General features: G+C 43.4%; 2 protein-coding genes across 3 annotated transcripts in view; both read right to left on the reverse strand.

Moving 5' to 3' along the window:
- The window catches only part of LOC145767067 (NADPH-dependent 3-demethoxyubiquinone 3-hydroxylase, mitochondrial-like), a 57521-nt gene that overhangs the window by 11051 nt on the left and 27795 nt on the right, over window positions 1–18675 (reverse strand). The gene's annotated exons all lie outside the window — the stretch shown is intronic.
- LOC145767375 (uncharacterized) lies at window positions 14029–18525 on the reverse strand. The gene is made up of 7 exons (XM_082579184.1): window positions 18201–18525; window positions 17557–17857; window positions 17280–17440; window positions 16776–16904; window positions 16073–16377; window positions 15506–15591; window positions 14029–15099 (listed from the first exon to the last, which is right to left on the reverse strand). Exons 1-5 carry the CDS (start codon window positions 18369–18371, stop codon window positions 16276–16278), a joined length of 864 nt encoding a protein of 287 aa, XP_082435310.1. The 5' UTR covers window positions 18372–18525; the 3' UTR covers window positions 14029–15099; window positions 15506–15591; window positions 16073–16275.

Genomic DNA, 18675 nt, shown 5'->3' on the forward strand with positions numbered 1-18675 from the left:
CAAGTTTACAAAATGTCGAATCTTCAGAAGCTGGTCCTACCAATCCTGAACAAAACTCATCGTTACGTCGCTCCACACGAACATGCTGTCCTGTTGTGCGCTATGGCTTTGATACGTGACTTAGTTTTTGCAATTTATGTATTTATTTACTGGGCTTGGCTTGAATCCTTGTACTTGTTATAATGCCGTGATGTAAGTTATGTAGTGTCGAGTTTTCCATTTAACCGGGGGTGAATGTCGTGAAGTTCTGTTCTGTTGCTTAAAGCTTTGTGTTGATTGCAGCGGCGCCGCTCACGTGTAAGGTCGCGTCTTCCTTTACACCTTTGTTGAGTTACCATTAACACGCTGCTTGGGTTGAAGTAGGGTGGTGCTAGTATAGTTTTCTGTTGCTGTTACGTGAAGGTATATTTATGTTCTGTTATGTATTTCAGACGCAGTGCCTATTTAGTTTATTAAAGCCATTAAATGGTGTCATCTACTTTTGTTACTTAATTCTATTCGTTACAACCAGGTTTAACATATTCAAGTTTGTTACATTTTGCGTTGTCTACAGTAGAAACTCCTGCCGCGTTCCACGCATAATGATTAATGCCTTTGGCCAACGCAACTGTTGAGTTGCCACTCTCACTCTGTTTACTTGCTTGATATGTAGAGATGCGGTTAAGGTTGATATCTTATTTGTCTAATGTACTAATTCATTTGTTTACATTTATTTAGATGTTTCGTTTAGTTTGTTCAAGCTAATATAAGCCTTGCGTTATTAAGTATGTATTAGTTCATGACAATTTAACAAACTAATTGAAGATGGATAGGCCTAGCAAGTTTATAAAACCCAGTCTGTTCAGCGCTGGTACAAATTGTAGTCAAGCTAGTAAAGAATGGAAACATTGGCATCGAACATTTACGAATGCTCTTGCAGCGTTTCCATAAATAAATTATGGCATAAATTGCGATGTTTGATCGCCCACGTTGATAAGGGTGTTTACGATGGTATTTACGATTACGGTACATCAGTGTCATTAGTGAATGTAATACTTACGAACTTGCAATAAGAACTTCAGAAAAATTATACGTGAAACCAAATAATCTGATACATACTGTATTTGTCCGACATTTGCTAATGACATGCAAACAACAGGCAGAACAGTCATTGGATGATTACATATTGAAGTTGAAGCGGCTATCTCAAAATTGCAATTATATAGCCGTTACTGAGAAAGTTTGCGCAATGAAGCAAACCGCGATGCTTTTATATCAGGGATATTGTCCGTATCAATATATCACACACTGTAGGAAAACATTAGAGAAGAGACCATAACCCTTGATGCCATTTTTAATCAAGCTCGGTCATTAGATAATACTCAGAAAAATTCTGATACCTTTTTAGTTTCAAATCAACAGCAAACCCACTGCCCAGAAAACACTTTAACATTAACCAACGTGACACAGTGTTCTCAGAGAGCACCGGCTAACAAGAGATTTCCTTGCATGAAAGACTTCCGTTAAATAAAAGTTGTGCTGCAGCTGACTCGAAGAAAAAATGATCGTACTGTGGCTGTTCTGATAACCAATTAACCATGGAAGAGAAAGATGGCCTACAAAGAACAGTAAGTGCTAGAAGTGTAGCCACTAGTCAGCTTGGTAACTATGCAAAGAGAGTGTCGTTCTCATAGAAAACAAATTTTACAAAATCCGTCTAGTGCTGCTTGATTTTCCTTACAATATGTTTTAAATAAAGTTAACACTGTGTGTATCAATGGTGTTACTGCAAGACCACTAGTGGACACAGGTTCTACCCAAAGTCATGTGAGCAAACATTTTGCTCTAAAGAATGCAATTCCTATCAAACCGAAGCCTAATGAAATTGGTATGGCAGTGAATGGAAAAATTTTACAAAGCGATGTATTTTCAATCGTTAAAGTTTACTTTCAAGGACGTGAATACAATGAAGAGAAACTTATCTTGCTTGAAAATTTACTGACAAATGTAATTTTGGGCAATTGGGGCAAGACTTCTTGGCTCAGCATAAGTTCGTAAAAATTACGTTAGGAGGTAAAGAAGCTCCTTTTTATATGGGGGTGTACCGATCCATTATTTCGTCATATAAGTTTTCCTTTCTTTTACTAAAGTGAACTACTTTAACTTAAATTTATTTCCTAGTATTTCTGTAATTTTCCATGTAAACTGCTCCCGAAGTAAATAGAAAAAAGGAAACAAAAAATAAAATGATTTGTTCGCATTTGGCGAAAGCTCAATCAGACCAGCTCAAGCTGAGCTCAGAAAACATTGAATTGATTGTTTAGTTAAAATGTAATAATTCGTGATAATGTTTCAATGTCCGGTAGTTTCACTATTCTGTAATGTTTAAATTCAATTTGTGTTATTATAGACCTACAATACGGTATTATATGAACACCTTCTGATGACTAAAAATTATAATTCGAGTACCGGTAACAATTGTGGAAATAGTTAGTGGAGTCAGATAGCTAAATTAGATAAGTTAGATAGAATATGTATCAGGTAGTCAGACAGCCTTAATATAAATTCAATATAAACAAACATTCTTATACTTAAATATAAACTATCCTTATACGTTAAATATAACCTAAATAAAATATTACCACAGGGGCACTAAAATGCGTGAAAACGGAAGTTTGTTGTTGAAAATTGAAAAATTTGTTGGAAAGAATCGCTCCGGAAACATCATGAATCTGGGGTGATAAAAGGATAGACCCCCAGCCCCAGATACTCAAACAACGATATAGTCTTACAAAGAAGTGGGTATCTCTACAGGGTCTGCTACAATTCGGTGAGTTCCTAACCTCTAACCCCTAACCCTAAAACGGCAATGATAATTAGGCTACAGTACCCGATAATTTAAATAAAAAATTGAAAAAATCACCAAATAGGGATCGGACTCACCGAAACGGGCCATTCCGATCTCTACAGCGCCGTAGATACAGTCGTTTCATGATCTTTTTTAACTCTACTACTTTTACTGCATGTGCGCGTGCTCGTCGTTACTGTTCTTGCCTGAAACCATAGTAAAACTGCCACGTGACGTCACACACAGCTCAGTGAAAGCCGGCACAGGCTAGTCAAAGCAGATGTACTAGGTTAATTTAATAGCTTAGTGAAGTCAGAGTTTTTTGATTGGTTTGTGTGTTATTTATCTACAAGAAAAATAACTGAGGCAGTTTGACAGCTCAATGGAGGGATATGTTATTTTTGATTGTTTAATTTTGTCTAGCAAAAGTGTGTTATGCAATTGATTAAATTTCGCTTTTAGCAGCATGATCATTGTTTACTTCACAATGTAGATTTTAACGACCTGTTTTAGCCTGATGCTACGAGTTCGCTGTGGTAATAGCAAAATGCACTGTCAGCTTTCGGAACACAGTTCCTTAGTGATGTACTATGACAAAAGTGTGTTATTTATCCAAAAAAGAAAAGGGCCCAACAAGATAGTTTTGAAGCTGAAAAAAGGCAGACGCAGCAGTATCAACCTTAAAAATTTTAGCATATTTTTCTGCGCAAGATCATTGCCGACACAAAATTATGGATTGTGAAATGGGGTCGGCAATTGCAGAAATAAAATAATGAGACATAATAACTGCTTTTTGAAAAATAATATTCACAGCTCAGTAAGCAAATAGAGCTGTTTCAAGCAATCAATTTTTCGATTTTTGCGCGTATAACCATTCTCATAGCGAACATTCCATGCAGGCGCGGATTTAGGAGTTTTTTTCGGGGGGGCCAAAAAATTTGAAAATCAATTAATAAGAAAGAAAAAGATAAAACACATATGAACAATGATACTACGACATATAGCCTAGATATGATATAAAATAGACATTAAAACAGCCATTTTCATCAATTGTGAATGTTTAAAAAATAAATTTTGCTTCAATAAAAATTGCTAAGCATGCAAAGTAAAAATAATGAAAAAGGCAATATAACGCAAGAGAACAACTGCACGCCCAGCAAGCTGATGCAAGAGAGAGGCCCAATTACGGATCCATAGGATGCACTGCCAAATAATTATAAATTCAAGACAAATGTACGACTAGTCCAATTGATGTCAAGTTATCTTGTTGTGTATCGCGATTTCGAATAATAAATTCTCTTCAGCACAACTTTATAACAGGCATAGTAAAATCTTCAGTAGGTCAGTTTAAGAATGCAGCAGTTAAGTTTAGAAAGAAATCAACAATAGTGTTTTTCGGTTGCTAAGAAACAAATAAATTTAGTCTGCGAGCAGTAGTGACAATATTATGTAAATTATGAAGGGAATTAAGTCATACATTAGTAAAACGGAGTGACAACGCCAGGGAGGGATTCTGGGGAGGCAAGCCATCCTCGCACAAAAGTGACACAAAATTGCAAAGTAAATTTGAAATCTGGTTTAAAACCCTGCATGGAGTATCCATGACCAATTGGATATATTTTATGTTTGCAGGCATACACGTAATTGATTGAAATTATAATGAAGACTAAAAACTATAAAACAGGCATTCCAGTGGCGTGGCTATAAATTTTAAAAGGTTTTTTTATGACGTCGGGCGGGCCCAGCCCGCCGGCGTATTCGCCTAAAGACGACTCCCAGCAGCGGGGGTCTGGGGGCCTCCCGCAGAAAATTTACTTTGAATTTTGTGCATTCTGAGAGCATTTTTAACAAAAATGTGGGTATGAATATTCCTATAAAATGGTGCTGTCCGGTGGAATAACAAAAGGATAAGATCATGTTTTCTTCGGCATTTTTTGGAAATAAAGCTAAGTCTCTATGTTTTCTTGTTGCTAATTCCTGGCTGAGATATTTGAATGTTTGGTATTGGCAAAAGTCGCTCTTTTAATGCAGTTTCGTTTAAAGTTAAGTAAACTTTGTTTTAGAGACATAAAGAGACTGAAAGCATCATTCTCAATATCGTGACATCACACGCATGCCAAAGGGGGGGGGGGGTTGAAACCCTCAACCCCCCCTGGCTACGCCACTGAGCCATTCAGGGGTTTCAGATTGTTTCAACTGACACCATTTGGTTCAGCGGTGGTTTCAGCTCCAACAAATGTTACTATTAAAATGTATTTGAAATTAAATGAAAGAAAATAACGGAGTCTGATCGATGGATAATTTCAACCATAATAACAAAAACCTATTTCCCCCCCGGATAAGTTAAGTCCGCCGTGGGACTAACATCAGCTGTTTAGAAGCATATCAAACCATTTGATGCGGAAACATACAATTTCAACAATTCCTCACAAAATTTCGGGGGGGCCTGGGCCCCCTGGCCCTCCCCATAAATCCGCGCCTGATTCCATGATTGTTGCAGTCGATCTCAAATCTTAGCGGCCACATAAAACAAGAATGTAAGGTTGGCTACTAGCAGGCCTTAAAACTCGTATTTTTTCCGGCAGCCATCGTGGCCTACCGGGAGCTCCTAGTCCTACATCGTGCGTCTGCTGTTGAGAACCAAAATAGATAATTTGCGACAAAGACCATCAAACATCTTTTCTTTTATTATTGTTCGATTTAATTTTGAGACATCATCCTGGGATGAATGCCAAAGTAATCGAACAAAATATGAATTGCGTCAGAAAAAAAAATTCAATAAGCTATCTAGCTGACTTTATTAAGCAATCAACCTGGTACACCTGCTTTCACTAGACTGTCAATCAAACCGATGCACCAGCCTTCAATGTTGCGTGTGGTGTGATAGTTTTACTGTGGTTTCACTCAAGCACAGTAACGGCATGCACGCGCAGTAAAACTCGGTACCATACACAACATCTGGGCGAAACCCACTTAGGCAAGATCAAGTGGGCGACGGTAGCCAAAGTTATTGGTGGTGACATATATAATTTATCTAGTTGCTTTTCGGCGTCACGGTTTATCGTGAAGCTTAAGAGAAACCTCTCAAAAAAGAGACAAACGAATGGCCAAAAAGTGGTTGACGTCAGTTATGAACGCTCCCTAACCGTTATTGAAACTTGTCAGTCGCAATACCGATGCTGATGGTCGTCGTCGTTCGTATGAAGCAGAGAGTTTGTGGTCAGCCGAATGGAAGGACTTGGAGCCAACTTTTCGTCAGATAGTCAATTGTGCGGAGGCCTGTTATTCCATTGGGAGGGGAATAGATGGGACACCCAAAGATGATGTGGTTAGCTGTTTGCTCCGTCGCACCGCACTGACAAGCAGCAGAGTCCCTTATGCCCCAGCGTGTCAAGCAAGCATTGAAGCGGCCAACTCCCGTTCTTATTCGCTTCAGTGTCACCCACGCCCTTCTCTGAAGTTCAGAACCAAGTGGGAGTGAAGAGGCAGGAGAGACATCGAATAGAACGAGGCGAGACTTTATTTTTGGCACAGTGCTCAATTCCTCGGACCAGGCATCTGACGTGCTGAAATCAGCGAGCTGGAGTTTTGCAGCATGCCTAACAAAAGGGCGCCGTGATGGTAGGCGTTGTATGATTGGGACATAGGGAGTGGATACGCAATCGTGTAGTATGTGGTTCGGATCAGCACAGGCTTTATTTACCAACGAATGATGGTGCTATCTGTTGAAGCTTTTTTTTTCGGTATAAGCGACAGGCAGCAGAATCATCCGGCAACCACTGTGAAGTTCTGATTCCGTATGACTTAAGTCTCAAAATGAATGACTAGTGCCAGTAAAAGTCATACTTTTTTTGGTGGTGCAGAAAGTTGTCAAACCGATAACAGTGAAACAACGACGTTGCTACGGGGTCAATTTAAGAAGTTATAAAGTCATATTTTCTGTTTTAGATTATAAAATATGACTTTTCATTTTTACTTTAAAATACAAAGATTGAACCCTAGTAACTTCGTGAATGCAGTTCAAACAGCTATTGTAGACATTGAAATTTGATAATTTGTGGGAGGCAATGAGAGTTCTGTTTCGCTTGAAAATCACTACAAAAATTAAAATGTCTAATGCAGGGGTGGGCACAGTTGTTCAAAGAAAGAGCCGCTTGCGGATAAACCATAAACACCAGCGAGCCGCAAAATCAGCAATAAAAACACAAGGATTGCTTATCCATTATCAGTTTTGTACTTGACTCCCTAATCTCTGAAAATTTGGACGATAAGTTGTTAATGCTGTGCGAATTAATTCTTCCAAGTGTTCATTTGTCAAGGTTGCACGATGTTTTGATTTTACAAAGTTCATTACAGAGAATAAAGATTCACAACAATAAGTCGTAGATAAAACAAAAATGATTCGTAGGCCTACACTGGTCTTTTTGAGTTCTGGATATTTATTCTCTGGAACCTGTGGTAGAACTCAATGGTAGACTGACTGAAATTTTTTAGAACCACATCTTCTTGCATGTCAGTCAGTTCCATTTCTACAGTGGACGTGTTAATGGCGAAAGGTTGGCGAATTCAACAGCAATCCCTGACTACATTAACGTTGAATGGATTGTTGAGAAGGAGCGATCTTCCTGGAGGCAGCACTACCTGACTATACTCACTATAGAACAGCGAGCATTGTGTTTCGCTAACCATACCTGTGTAGCCTCCACACCAGCAATCAAGACTTTTTCCAAAAACATGTAGATGAGCCCAGCCTCATGGGCGAAACACATGTCTATCGCTGAGTTCTTACTACACTCGACTGCCGAGAAACACATGTTTTTGGGAATAGCGTTGACTTTTTTTTTTGCTATTTGTTTTTTGGGTTTTGTGGCCGTACTGACATACATGATTTTCCATTCAGGCACGTTTTAAACCTTTCAAGGTATTGCCACCTTTCCCATTCATTACTTTGTCGATTTTTGTAGTTAGTATCTTTTTCGTCCCGGACGGGTTAATGACAAAAAATATAATAATGATGATGAATGGATTTACAAGGAATGCAGTGCATAGCTTTAGCTCCTGTAAATTTGCAACGTCACAATTCTATTGTTTAACTGATGATGATGATGGCGTATGAGCTATCTTTCCAGGCTAGATTGGAGGGCAGGAAATCTTCAGCCACTCGGCAGTCTCGTCGTCCAGGATTCTCAGACCATGCGCACCGTGTGGAGGCCGGTGGGTTAGGCAGTGGTGGATGACATGGTCTGCGGTCTGTTCCGTGGCACCACACTCGCATTCTGATGAAGGAGCCAGGCCCCACTTGTGCATGTCCGAACGAAAGCGGCCGACGCCAGTTCGCAGGCGGTTAAGCCTGACCCACGCAAGCCTTGCGAGGGACATCCCTGGTGGACGGGGATCGGCGTTGGGTATGAAGTCACGGAGGGTGGAGGTGTGATTTTGCCACTCCGTGTTCCACATGTGGTTCGTCCAGTGTGCCGCACTTAAACTAAGTTCTTCTGCGTTCTTAAGGAGTTGTTGTGCGGCAGGCACAAAGGGGCGTCTTGATTTCAAGCGCTGCTTTATAGGTGGTGGTCTCTTGAGTGTTGCATGGAGGAGATGGTCGGGGTCCAAAGCGCGGCGAGCGAGAGAAATCGTGGCTCCTTTACGGCGTAGCTCAGCGGGTTGGATGCCTGCTAGGATGGGTAGGCAGTCCGTTGGAGTGGGACGCAGGCATCCAGTCACAGTACGCAGTGCGTCGTTAATGGCAGTATCAATCTGGTGGGTGTGAGAACTACGACACCAGACCGGCGCGCAGTACTCAGCGGTGGAATGAACAAGGGCTAGGGTAGCTGTACGAAGAGTTTTAGCACCAGCTCCCCAGCCGGAACCCGCCAATCGCCTCAAAAGTGCGACGCGTGTAGATAGTTTTTTGCGCAGTGACTTCAAGTGCCGGCGGTACGTGAGTGACCTGTCCAGGGTTATGCCGAGGTATGTAGGTTCGGCACAGTAGGGCAGGCGTTCCCCATCAATCTTGATGTTTATCTCACGCTGTGCCTCCCGGTTGTTAAGGTGGAAGGCCGCCGACACTGTCTTTGACTTGCTGAGCTGTGGCTTCCATTTCTGGAGGTATGCTGATAGTGTTTGCATGTCTTGGCTGAGGTTCCTCTCCACTGACTGCCAGTTTCCTGCTGAGTGCAGGAGTGCCAGGTCGTCTGCGTAAGCCTACTTCCTGGAGGTGGTGGGGGGCAAGTCGTAGGTGTATATGTTGAACAGGAGAGGAGCCAAGACTGAGCCCTGTGGGACGCCGTTTTTAAGTCGGCGTAGTCTGCTTCGACGACCGCTACCGGTTGTGAGGGTAAAACTGCGGTTTTGCACAAGTTCCATCATCATATGGACTATGTGTCTGTCAGGGAGCAGACGGAGTAACTTGCAGGTAAGGCTGCTATGCCATACGGTGTCATAGGCAGCCGTGAGATCAACAAACACGGCGCCAGCCTTCTTCTTAGCCGAGAAACTGTCCTCAATGTCTTGGGTCATAAGTGTGACCTGATCTACGGTTGATCGTCCGTGTCGGAAACCAGCTTGTTCACATGGGAGCTGCGGATCTATTATTGGTTCGACACGGGCGTAGATGAGTCTCTCGAGGATCTTGAAGGGGATGCAGAGCAGTGAGATTGTACGGTAACTCTTCGGGTCCCCTGGGGGCTTCTTCGGCTTAGGGACTGCAACCACAAGGGCTCTTCTCCAGATTCTGGGAATTCTCAGGTGGCGCAAACAGCAGGAAAGGAAGTCTTTTAACCAGGGCTTTAAGGAGGCAGCAGCATGGAGTATCAACTCCGGGCATAGGTGGTCAGGGCCCGGGGCTTTACCTGGCTTTATGTGCTGGAGGGCGGCGGAAAATTCTTCCGGGGTGAACTCACCCGAGATGTTGTCCCCGTCTGGGGTTGTTACCCTCCAGAGGTCCGTCATTTCTTGCAAGACGGATCTATCAGATTTACGGTCTCTCGATTTGTATTTCCCGTTCTCCACAAGTTGTGAGGCGATGGAGTTTGCTGAAACGGGACATTGTTGGCGAGAGGCACGTGATCTGCCAGTTAGGTTGTTCAGTGTACTCCATGCTATGCGGCTGGAGTGCGTGAAGTCGATTGATTCAACGGCTTCTGTCCAGCGCTCCTTCCTCTTTAAGTCCAGCCTTGCCAGCAGAGCTGTGGCTGAGCTGTTGGTGTCATTGCCCTGAGGGGCGTGGAGGAAGTCGGAGTAGAGGCTTTCGCACTCCTTATCCCAGCACGGTATGTAGGTCTTTCGTCGGTCGCGGGGGATGGATTGTTTTGCCGCTGATGTTATTGCATCACAAAAGTCCTGGTAGGCTTCTTCCACGTTGTTGGTGTGAGGGGATGGGAGATACTGTGTGGCTTCATTGGTGAGGAGGCTATAGTACTCCCAGTTAGCCATTCTGAAGTTCCATCGATTAACAGGCTTGCTCGGGACAGGCATTATGAGCGTTGGAGCCGTGATAATCGAGGGTCGATGTTGGGACCTGGGGAACTTCTCTAGCACACGTCTGTCCGGTTGGCAATTATCGGGGTTATCACTTGCGAAAGCCAGATCGGGGTTTGTACCAGTGTTCCAGCGTCCGGAGAAGAAGCTCGCTGCACCCTTGGGATCGTGCAGTAGGGTGAGGTTGTTATTGGCTGACCATGAGGCCAGGCTTTCTCCGTCGGTGTTGGTGGTGTTGTAGCCCCAATCAACGTGGTGGCAATTAAAATCGCCAGCATAGAGGCTGGGTTGGGGGAACACTGGGATGGCTGTTGGTGTTAAGCGTGAGGGTGGTGGCTTATAGACATTGATGATGTGATAGCCTGATATGTCTATGCATAACCACTCTATCTCCGACTGGGCACTGGACTGGTCTATTGGCGTCCAGCTCAGTTGCTCATGGACAAACGTGGCGAGGCCGTGTTTCCTGCTGATGGTTGCGCCTGCGAGTGTGAAGTTGGGTAATACCAACTTATCCACAGATGTGCAGTGGGTTAGGGTTCGTTGTTCAATTCTTCGTCGTATGAGCTGTTCTTCTGGACTATATGTTTGGGCATGATGTCATCAGCCACTCGACAGTTTCGTCATCCAGGGCCTTCAGTCCAAGCGCTCCATGTGGTGGTTGGTGGATTGGGCAGTCATGGACGACATGATCTACTGTCTGGTCTGTGGCGCCACACTCGCATCCCGGTGAGGGAGCCAGGCCCCATTTGCACATGTCTGAACAAAAGCGACCGACGCCGGTTCGTAGGCGGTTAAGCCGGACCCACGCAAGTCTTGCGAGGGACATTCCCGGAGGGTGGGGATCGACGTCGGGTAGGAAATCACGGAGTCGGGAGGTGTTGTTTTGCCACTCCATGTTCCATGTGTAGTTCGTCCAGTGTGCCGCACTTATTCCAAGATCTTCAACGTTGTTCAGAAGCTGTCGTGCGGCGGGCACAAATGGGCGTCTTGATTTCAGTCGCTGCTGTCCTCCAGGTAGGCGCTGGAATGTACTGTGGAGGAGGTGGTCGGGGTCCAGTGCGCGACGAGCAAGGGAAATCATGGCTCCTTTACGGCGAAGCTCAGCAGGTTGGATGCCTGCAAGGATGGGAAGGCAGTCCGTTGGAGTGGGACGCAGGCATCCAGTCACAGTGCGTAGTGCGTCATTGATGGCGGTGTCAATGTGGCGGGTGTGAGAGCTGCGGCACCACACTGGTGCGCAGTACTCAGCGGTAGAATGGACAAGGGCCAAGGTAGCTGTGCGAAGGGTTTTCGCATCAGCTCCCCAGCCGGAACCCGCCAGCCGCCTCAAAAGTGCAACGCGCGCAGATAGTTTTTTGCGCAGTGACTCCAGGTGTCGTCGGTACGTGAGTGACCTGTCCAGGGTTACGCCGAGGTAGGTGGGTTCGGCGCAGTAGGGGAGGTGTTCGTCATCGGTGGTAATGTTGATCTCACGTTTTGCTTCCTTATTGTTTAGGTGGAAGGCCGCCGACACTGTCTTTGCCTTGCTGAGCTGTAGCTTCCATTTCTGGAGATATGTTGATATAGTTGACATGTCCTGGCTTAGGTTCCTCTCCATTGACTGCCAATCTCCGGCTGGATGCAGGAGAGCCAGATCGTCTGCATAAGCATACTTCCTGGAGATGGTGTCAGGCAGGTCATAGATGTAAGTGTTAAAGAGGAGGGGAGCCAGGACAGAGCCCTGTGGGACGCCGTTCCTGAGTCGACGTAGTCTACTTCGTCGGCCGCTACCGGTGGAAAGGGTAAAGCTGCGGTTTTGCACAAGTTCCATAATCATATGGACCATGTGCCTGTCAGGAAGGAGACGGAGTAGTTTGCAGGTAAGGCCGCTGTGCCATACAGTGTCGTAGGCAGCCGTGAGATCGACAAACACGGCGCCAGCCTTCTTTTTTGCCGAGAAGCTGTCCTCGATGTCTTGGGTCATCAGGGTGACCTGGTCTACAGTTGATCTTCCGTGGCGAAAGCCGGCTTGTTCCCGAGGGAGCTGAGGGTCTATTATCGGTTCGACACGGGCGTAGATAAGTCTTTCGAGTATCTTGAAGGGGATACAGAGCAGAGAGATGGGGCGGTAGCTCTTCGGATCCCCTGGGGGCTTCTTCGGCTTTGGGACTGCAACCACTAGGGCTCTTCTCCAGATTCTTGGGATGCGCAGGTGACGCAAGCAGCAGGAAAGGAATTCTTTTAACCAGGACCTCATAGAGGGGGCAGCTTGGAGTATTAGTTCCGGGCATAGGTGGTCAAGGCCCGGGGATTTGCCTGGCTTTAGGTGCTGGAGGGCGGAGGCAAATTCTTCTGGGGTAAACTCACCAGAGATGTTGCCCTCGACAGGTGTTGGGACCTTCCAGAGGTCCGTCATTTCCTTGAGGACGGACTTGTCTGATTCACGGTCTCTCGTTCTGTGCACTCCATTTTCCACAAGTTGTGAGGCGATGGCATTTGCTGAAATGGGGCATTGGCGACGAGAGGCACGTGATCTGCCAGTGAGGTTGTTGAGTGTACTCCAAGCTGTGCGGCTGGAGTGCGTGAAGTCGATTGAGTCTATGGCTTCTGTCCAGCGCTTCTTCCTCTTTGAATCCAATCTTGCCAGCAGGGCTGTTGCTGAGTTGGTGGTGGCGGTACCCTGGGGGGAACGGAGGAAGTCGCGGTAAAGCCTGTCGCACTCCACATCCCAGCAAGGTATGTAGTTTTTCCGTCGACCTCGCGGGATGGAGTCTTTTGCCGCAGATATGATTGCATCACAGAAGTCCTGGTAGGCTTCATCCACTTTGATGGTGTGTGGGGATGGGAGGTACTGCGTAGCTTCGTTTGTGAGGAAGCTGTAGTATTCCCAGTCGGCCTTTCTGAAGTTCCATCGCTTGACAGGCTTGCTCGGAATAGGTGTGGCAAGCAAGGGGGCCGTGATTAGCGAGGGTCGGTGTTGAGACCTTGGGAACTTCTCTAACACACGTCTGTCCGGCTGGCGATCATCGGGGTCATCACTTGCGAAAGCCAGGTCTGGGTTCGTGCCAGTGTTCCAACGACCGGAGTGGAAGCTCGGTGCGCCCTTAGGATCGTGTAAGAGGAGTTGTTCAATAACATTCAATGACATTCTTAATTCAAACGTGTTGCTCCTTATATTCGAAGTCAAGTTCAGTCAGGAAGTAAAGACCACATTTGGTCGGGGAGCAATTTGAAATAGCGTACATTTGTTTGCAATAAGTTCAAAGATTATGTCGCATCATTTTCAAGACAAAATACGGCGCGATTAATATTCCCGCATCACACTTTGCGTTCTGTCTTTCACACTAACAACCGTGACGGCTTATCAACTGCCAAGAAACTATTTATTCTGTAATTATCCAGCTGGCAAAAGTGCGACCACAGCGCTTAGACGTGAAAATTGTTTGTTTTGGAAGGTGCGAAGATCGGAAACAACTGTTTGCTTAAGATGTAGGCAGATTTGGCTACAACAAAAAGCCGCAAAAAATATATGTTTACACAGCTAACAATTCCATTGTTTTTGCATTGATGTTGATTCAACGTCTGGCAACGTTGAATCAAAGTTATAATGGCGGATATTGTTACCTGGATAATTGCTTTGTAGTACAGAATTAGCGCACGTGACAGTTCAGAGAGATGGGTGTCAAAGATAGGATGCAAATCAATATCACAGTTGGACGGAATCTACTGTTTCCTTACCAGTATCCTATGCTGTGTTGTATGTATAGCCTATGCCATTTTGTATTTCTGCATCGCTTCTTGTATTCCTGTTTTATATTGTACTGTTAAATTTCGTGTGTGTATTGTTTTTTATTTTGTAATGTATACAATATATATTTGCGTTCAACTCCGACACCGTTCCATGTCAAATAAGCTATGACACCACACGGGTGTGGCAGACTTGATGACCAGTTCGGTCCTTCTGCCACTCCCATCATCGTCAGCAAACATTAAAACAACCTAGTTCACATTGTAATCTTGTATTGTTTTTTCCACATGTGCTGTTGATGCAAATAAAAGAACTTCTCTCTCTATGGCAAACCAGACGGGTTTTATTTTTACTTTTCGAGCTGGGTACAAATTGCAACGGTTTGCCGATGTTTAGAACGAATCAATTAGCGAAACAGGAATTGTTTATTTACCACGTTTCTGCAGAAAGAGATGCAAAACAAAACGTAGTGCAAAAATATATAGTTACAGACTTTTCGCAGTCTATACTCATGAGTTACGTCATTTTACATTGATTCAACCATGATGATAATAAATCAAAGCTAAAACAACAATGTGCTGTTCTAACAGCACTTATCTTTTGAAACATAACAACAAATGATGTCCACTTGTGCAATCATTGGAGGCAGTCAATTTTATGATAAATCAAATTCGTCTAACGTTGATTAATAAATCTAGCCAGGTGACCGCCTCCTTTAATCTCAAAATGCAAAATGAAAAACACGCAATCGATATACGTAAGCCTAAGGATTCATCTGGTAATTGTGGCTGATGCCGCGAAGAAATTCCCACATCGACTGAGGTTGTTGGTTAGGGTTGTTACCCATGCATTGATCCAATAGGGTCCGAATTTTTTGGTCGGCGGTTCAATACTTCCTTCCCTTAGCTGGAGGTTCGTGACCAGCTACCATTTTTTCGTGATCCATGTCCCGACATGTTTGGACCTGTCTCAGCCCATCGATGAGCTTCCACATCGTCGGGTGCGCCATCATCAGCTCGTTTTGCAAACGGCGGTGTGAGGCCTCCGCATGGTTGTTTGTGCAGTCCTGAAATATATCTGTTTTTAAAACTTACAAACTTCGATAATCACAACTTAAGGGATTAAGTTGATAATCCGACAATTCCATCACATCTTTACAAAAGTATAACTTAACAATGGACATACTGCTTTGTTGTGCACTGAGGATTTATAAATGAAAAAACTATAAGAACGTCAATTGAGGGTAGCTGGGAAATGAGCTTGCGCTCTTTGAGTCTCCAGCCACCCTAATGCTTCCCAGCTACCCTTATTTGACGTTCTTATACAGTACATATACATAAGTTCGTTCATTAGTATTTCATGTTCATTTGTAAAACATTGCTGGAATTGGTCTGGCTACGTCCTTGCATTTAGCAGCGGCCTGAGACACAACGAAGCACGGAAGCAGCCCACTAATATCATGTAGAAGATACCTGGTCATGCAAAGTACGATCAAGGACGCTCCACAACGCTGGAAGAAACATCGGAACGCGTCTTCCACCGCTATTGCGACATTTTCCTGTTTAAATAAAAACATTGACACAATTTTTGAAAATAGCTTTGACTATTAATATCGGAGTGATACAATCAGTTCGAACACTGCTGAAGGATATCGATAGTTACACATTACGAAAATGTATTGCTGGAAAACAGGACAGAAGCCGAGGCAATAGTCTGTTCTTAAAGCAATACTCTGTACATAAATCCACCATTGGGCGTTGGACAGTATAAAGGGCTATATTGATAGGAGTTGGTTAGAAACGGGACCAATTACACAGGCACACATTTTACGTAAGGCCGATGTGGAAGTTTATTTGTTCATGTACGATATACTGACATATGTAAATGTGCGTGACCTACGTAGTACCTTCTTTTACTAAGTGGTCTGACACCGATAAGCGTTCAAGAACAACTTTTAATTGGTTTAAAAGGGGTCTTCTATTTGACCTGAATTTTTAATTTGACGCGGTTCTAATCATAGTGGTCGTTTTTGTGCTTACCAACATAATACTCTTCAAACCAGTCGAAGAGAAACATCAAATTTGGTGGCAAGTTGTTTTCCAGCGCTGTCATTGCTTGATCTATTTGGCTTGGAGGAACAAACGCTGTGGCTATAATTGCTTTGCCATGTAAAGCAAAATTGGCATCGGTCTTGTACCGTTGTAGTGCATGCGGTACAGTTCCCAGATGTTTTTGCATATTTTTAGCCAAGTGACAAAAACAGCCGAAAAGCTGCGCTCCGGGAAAGGCAACTTGGAGCGGCTCGGATCGCAGCCAACTCGAAGTCCATCGAAATGGCTAAAGGCTAAAAAATAAATAAATACTTTGTATCAAACGCCAGTCTTGAAAAACCAATAAAAGCAATATTCTTTATGTCTATAACGTACAGTAATTAAATCCTTGAATCAGCCACTTGGGGGAGAGAGCAAAATGAGGAACTTACCTTGTTTTTACTTTTTCTTACTCACCCGACTTTGGGTTGTTGTAGCTAGGATAATGTTAGCTAATTACTGATTATACTTTCTTTTACGGTTTCTCTTTGTTCGGGCTTTTGAATATTTTTCCAGGGTGTAGAATTATTCTTTTAGAGATGAACTAATTTTTTCAAACTAGATACAGGCCTACTGTTGACAAAATAGCAACTCGGTGCGACTTTGCTGAATCGAAACGTGTGTTATTCAAGCTTCAAAAACGCATACTTACATTTAAATTGGGCATAACTTGCTGCACAGCGGAAAAAAAACTTGAATACGTTCTTTGACTCTTGTTCGGTAGCAATGCGTAGACCATGGGAAACACCCATCCTCGCTTTTTCGCAAGCATCACGTATAACTGCAAACATTCATGAAATAAATAACCAGAACGGTGACCACAAGCAATGCGCAAATGAAAAACCATGTTCTCGCACAGGGTTCGTCGCTGCAGCCTTCAGATTATCAGTCTGTTGCTCTAACTAGTCGAGCTAACGAAGATATTTTTCATATGCGCATATTTTGCATATAAACCCAGCATTTGCTTTTGATTATTTCTTGTACTTGCCGTTCTGGTGGCTCTTCCTGGTTCGTGATTGCCGTGCTGGCAATCCTTTATAAGCCAGACAGTATACGACAATGTTGATCGAAAAGACGCTGGCTACGTAAATCATAATCACTTTCTTGTCACATCAAATAAATAACAGCAACATACAGAAAATTAAAGCAACTGTACCTGTCCACGTTCATACAGTGGTGGAGTCAAGCTGAATGTTCCATCTAAATAAACTTGTTGCAACGAATTTGAAGTCCACTCAATGTTTTCTTCTCGGCCAAATATTAAAATTCTGTCGTTCCCTGACGATGCTCCAGAGTCGTACAGCAAAAATTTTTCCTCTGCAAAATAAACAAACAAGATGACGATAATCTCTCTCTTGTAGTCTCATGCTCGATGACGATAACAGCAAACCGAATAAAACAAAATCTATCAAAAAGATCCAGCCAGTATTAACCTGGTTCACCCATGGGTTTATAAATGCTGTATTCATGGGGTATGACCAATTGCTGCAACGAAGGTGGGTCACCAGAGGCGGCTGCTGCGGTGTTTCCGGTGCGCTGCGTTAGTTTCTTCAAATTTTTTGATTCGAGGACCACCTTAGTCGCAGCGCTGACGTTTTGTGATTCTGCCAAAATAATTTGGCTTGGCAGCTCCATTGTGTCTTTAGTTCCTCTTTTTACTCCTGTTTTGACTTTGGCTACTTCGACGTCAACCGCACTTGCATCATGAGTGTGGCGATTTCTTCTCTTTAATACCTAAAACAATGTGATTGACTTATTTTGTCGCGAACGTAACATTTGCTTGTATCTATCCACCGTTATAGAAAACAACATAACGTATATATTTTGCAGATTGGCAGAACACAAATTGTTATAAAACATGTAGCATTAAATTTTCGAGTTCAAGAAAAAAAGTTACAACGTATTTTTAATAAAAATTTTCTTCAAGTCCTAATTCTATGCTCCGAAACAAGAATGGTTAAGATCTTCCAATCATATAAGGCCACAATCGATACTAGTCACTAGGCCACCAGAAACATTATTATTTTGCATTGTATAAACTAAATTTTTATGATCAACATCTTGTGCTGTCACTAACCTGATTGTTTTGAACGTTTGTATGAATCCTCGCCTTGCATTCATCATTTTTGAGGTAACATTGCCAAAATTTTTTAGACTTGTCTGAGCTGAACCGATCGAACACATACATAAATCCACTGTCAATTAATTTGTCACGTTTTTTTTGCGATTGCGAGATTTGCAATGACATCTTGAATCTCAACCCCTTGTGTCCAGCTCTCAATAAATGACATATGCCGGTCCGTATTTATACCATTAGCCAAACTGGATCAAACAGAAAAAATAAAACCCGTCTGGTTTGACACATGTCTGGTTTGACACCCATCTCGCTGAACTGTCACGTGCGCTAATTCTGTACAACAACATCAATGCAAAAACAATAAAATTGTTATCTGTGTAAGAATATATTTTTTGCGGCTTGTAGCCAAATCTGCCTACATCTCAAGCAAACAGCTGTTCCCGATCTTCGCACCTTTCAAAACAAACAATTTTCA

The sequence above is a fragment of the Aplidium turbinatum genome, chromosome 3, assembly GCF_918807975.1.
Source record: "Aplidium turbinatum chromosome 3, kaAplTurb1.1, whole genome shotgun sequence".
NCBI classification, from domain to species: Eukaryota; Metazoa; Chordata; class Ascidiacea; order Aplousobranchia; family Polyclinidae; genus Aplidium; species Aplidium turbinatum.

Excerpts from the sequence above, each read along its gene's own strand:
- LOC145767375 (XM_082579184.1), bottom strand. The coding sequence starts at position 18,371 with ATGTCATTGCAAATCTCGCAATCGCAAAAAAAACGTGACAAATTAATT. Across the intron at positions 17,441-17,556 it reads TAAACCCATGGGTGAACCAG|AGGAAAAATTTTTGCTGTAC; the intron begins GTTAATACTGGC and ends TTTATTTTGCAG. Across the intron at positions 16,378-16,775 it reads AAGTTATGCCCAATTTAAAT|CCTTTAGCCATTTCGATGGA; the intron begins GTAAGTATGCGT and ends TTTATTTTTTAG.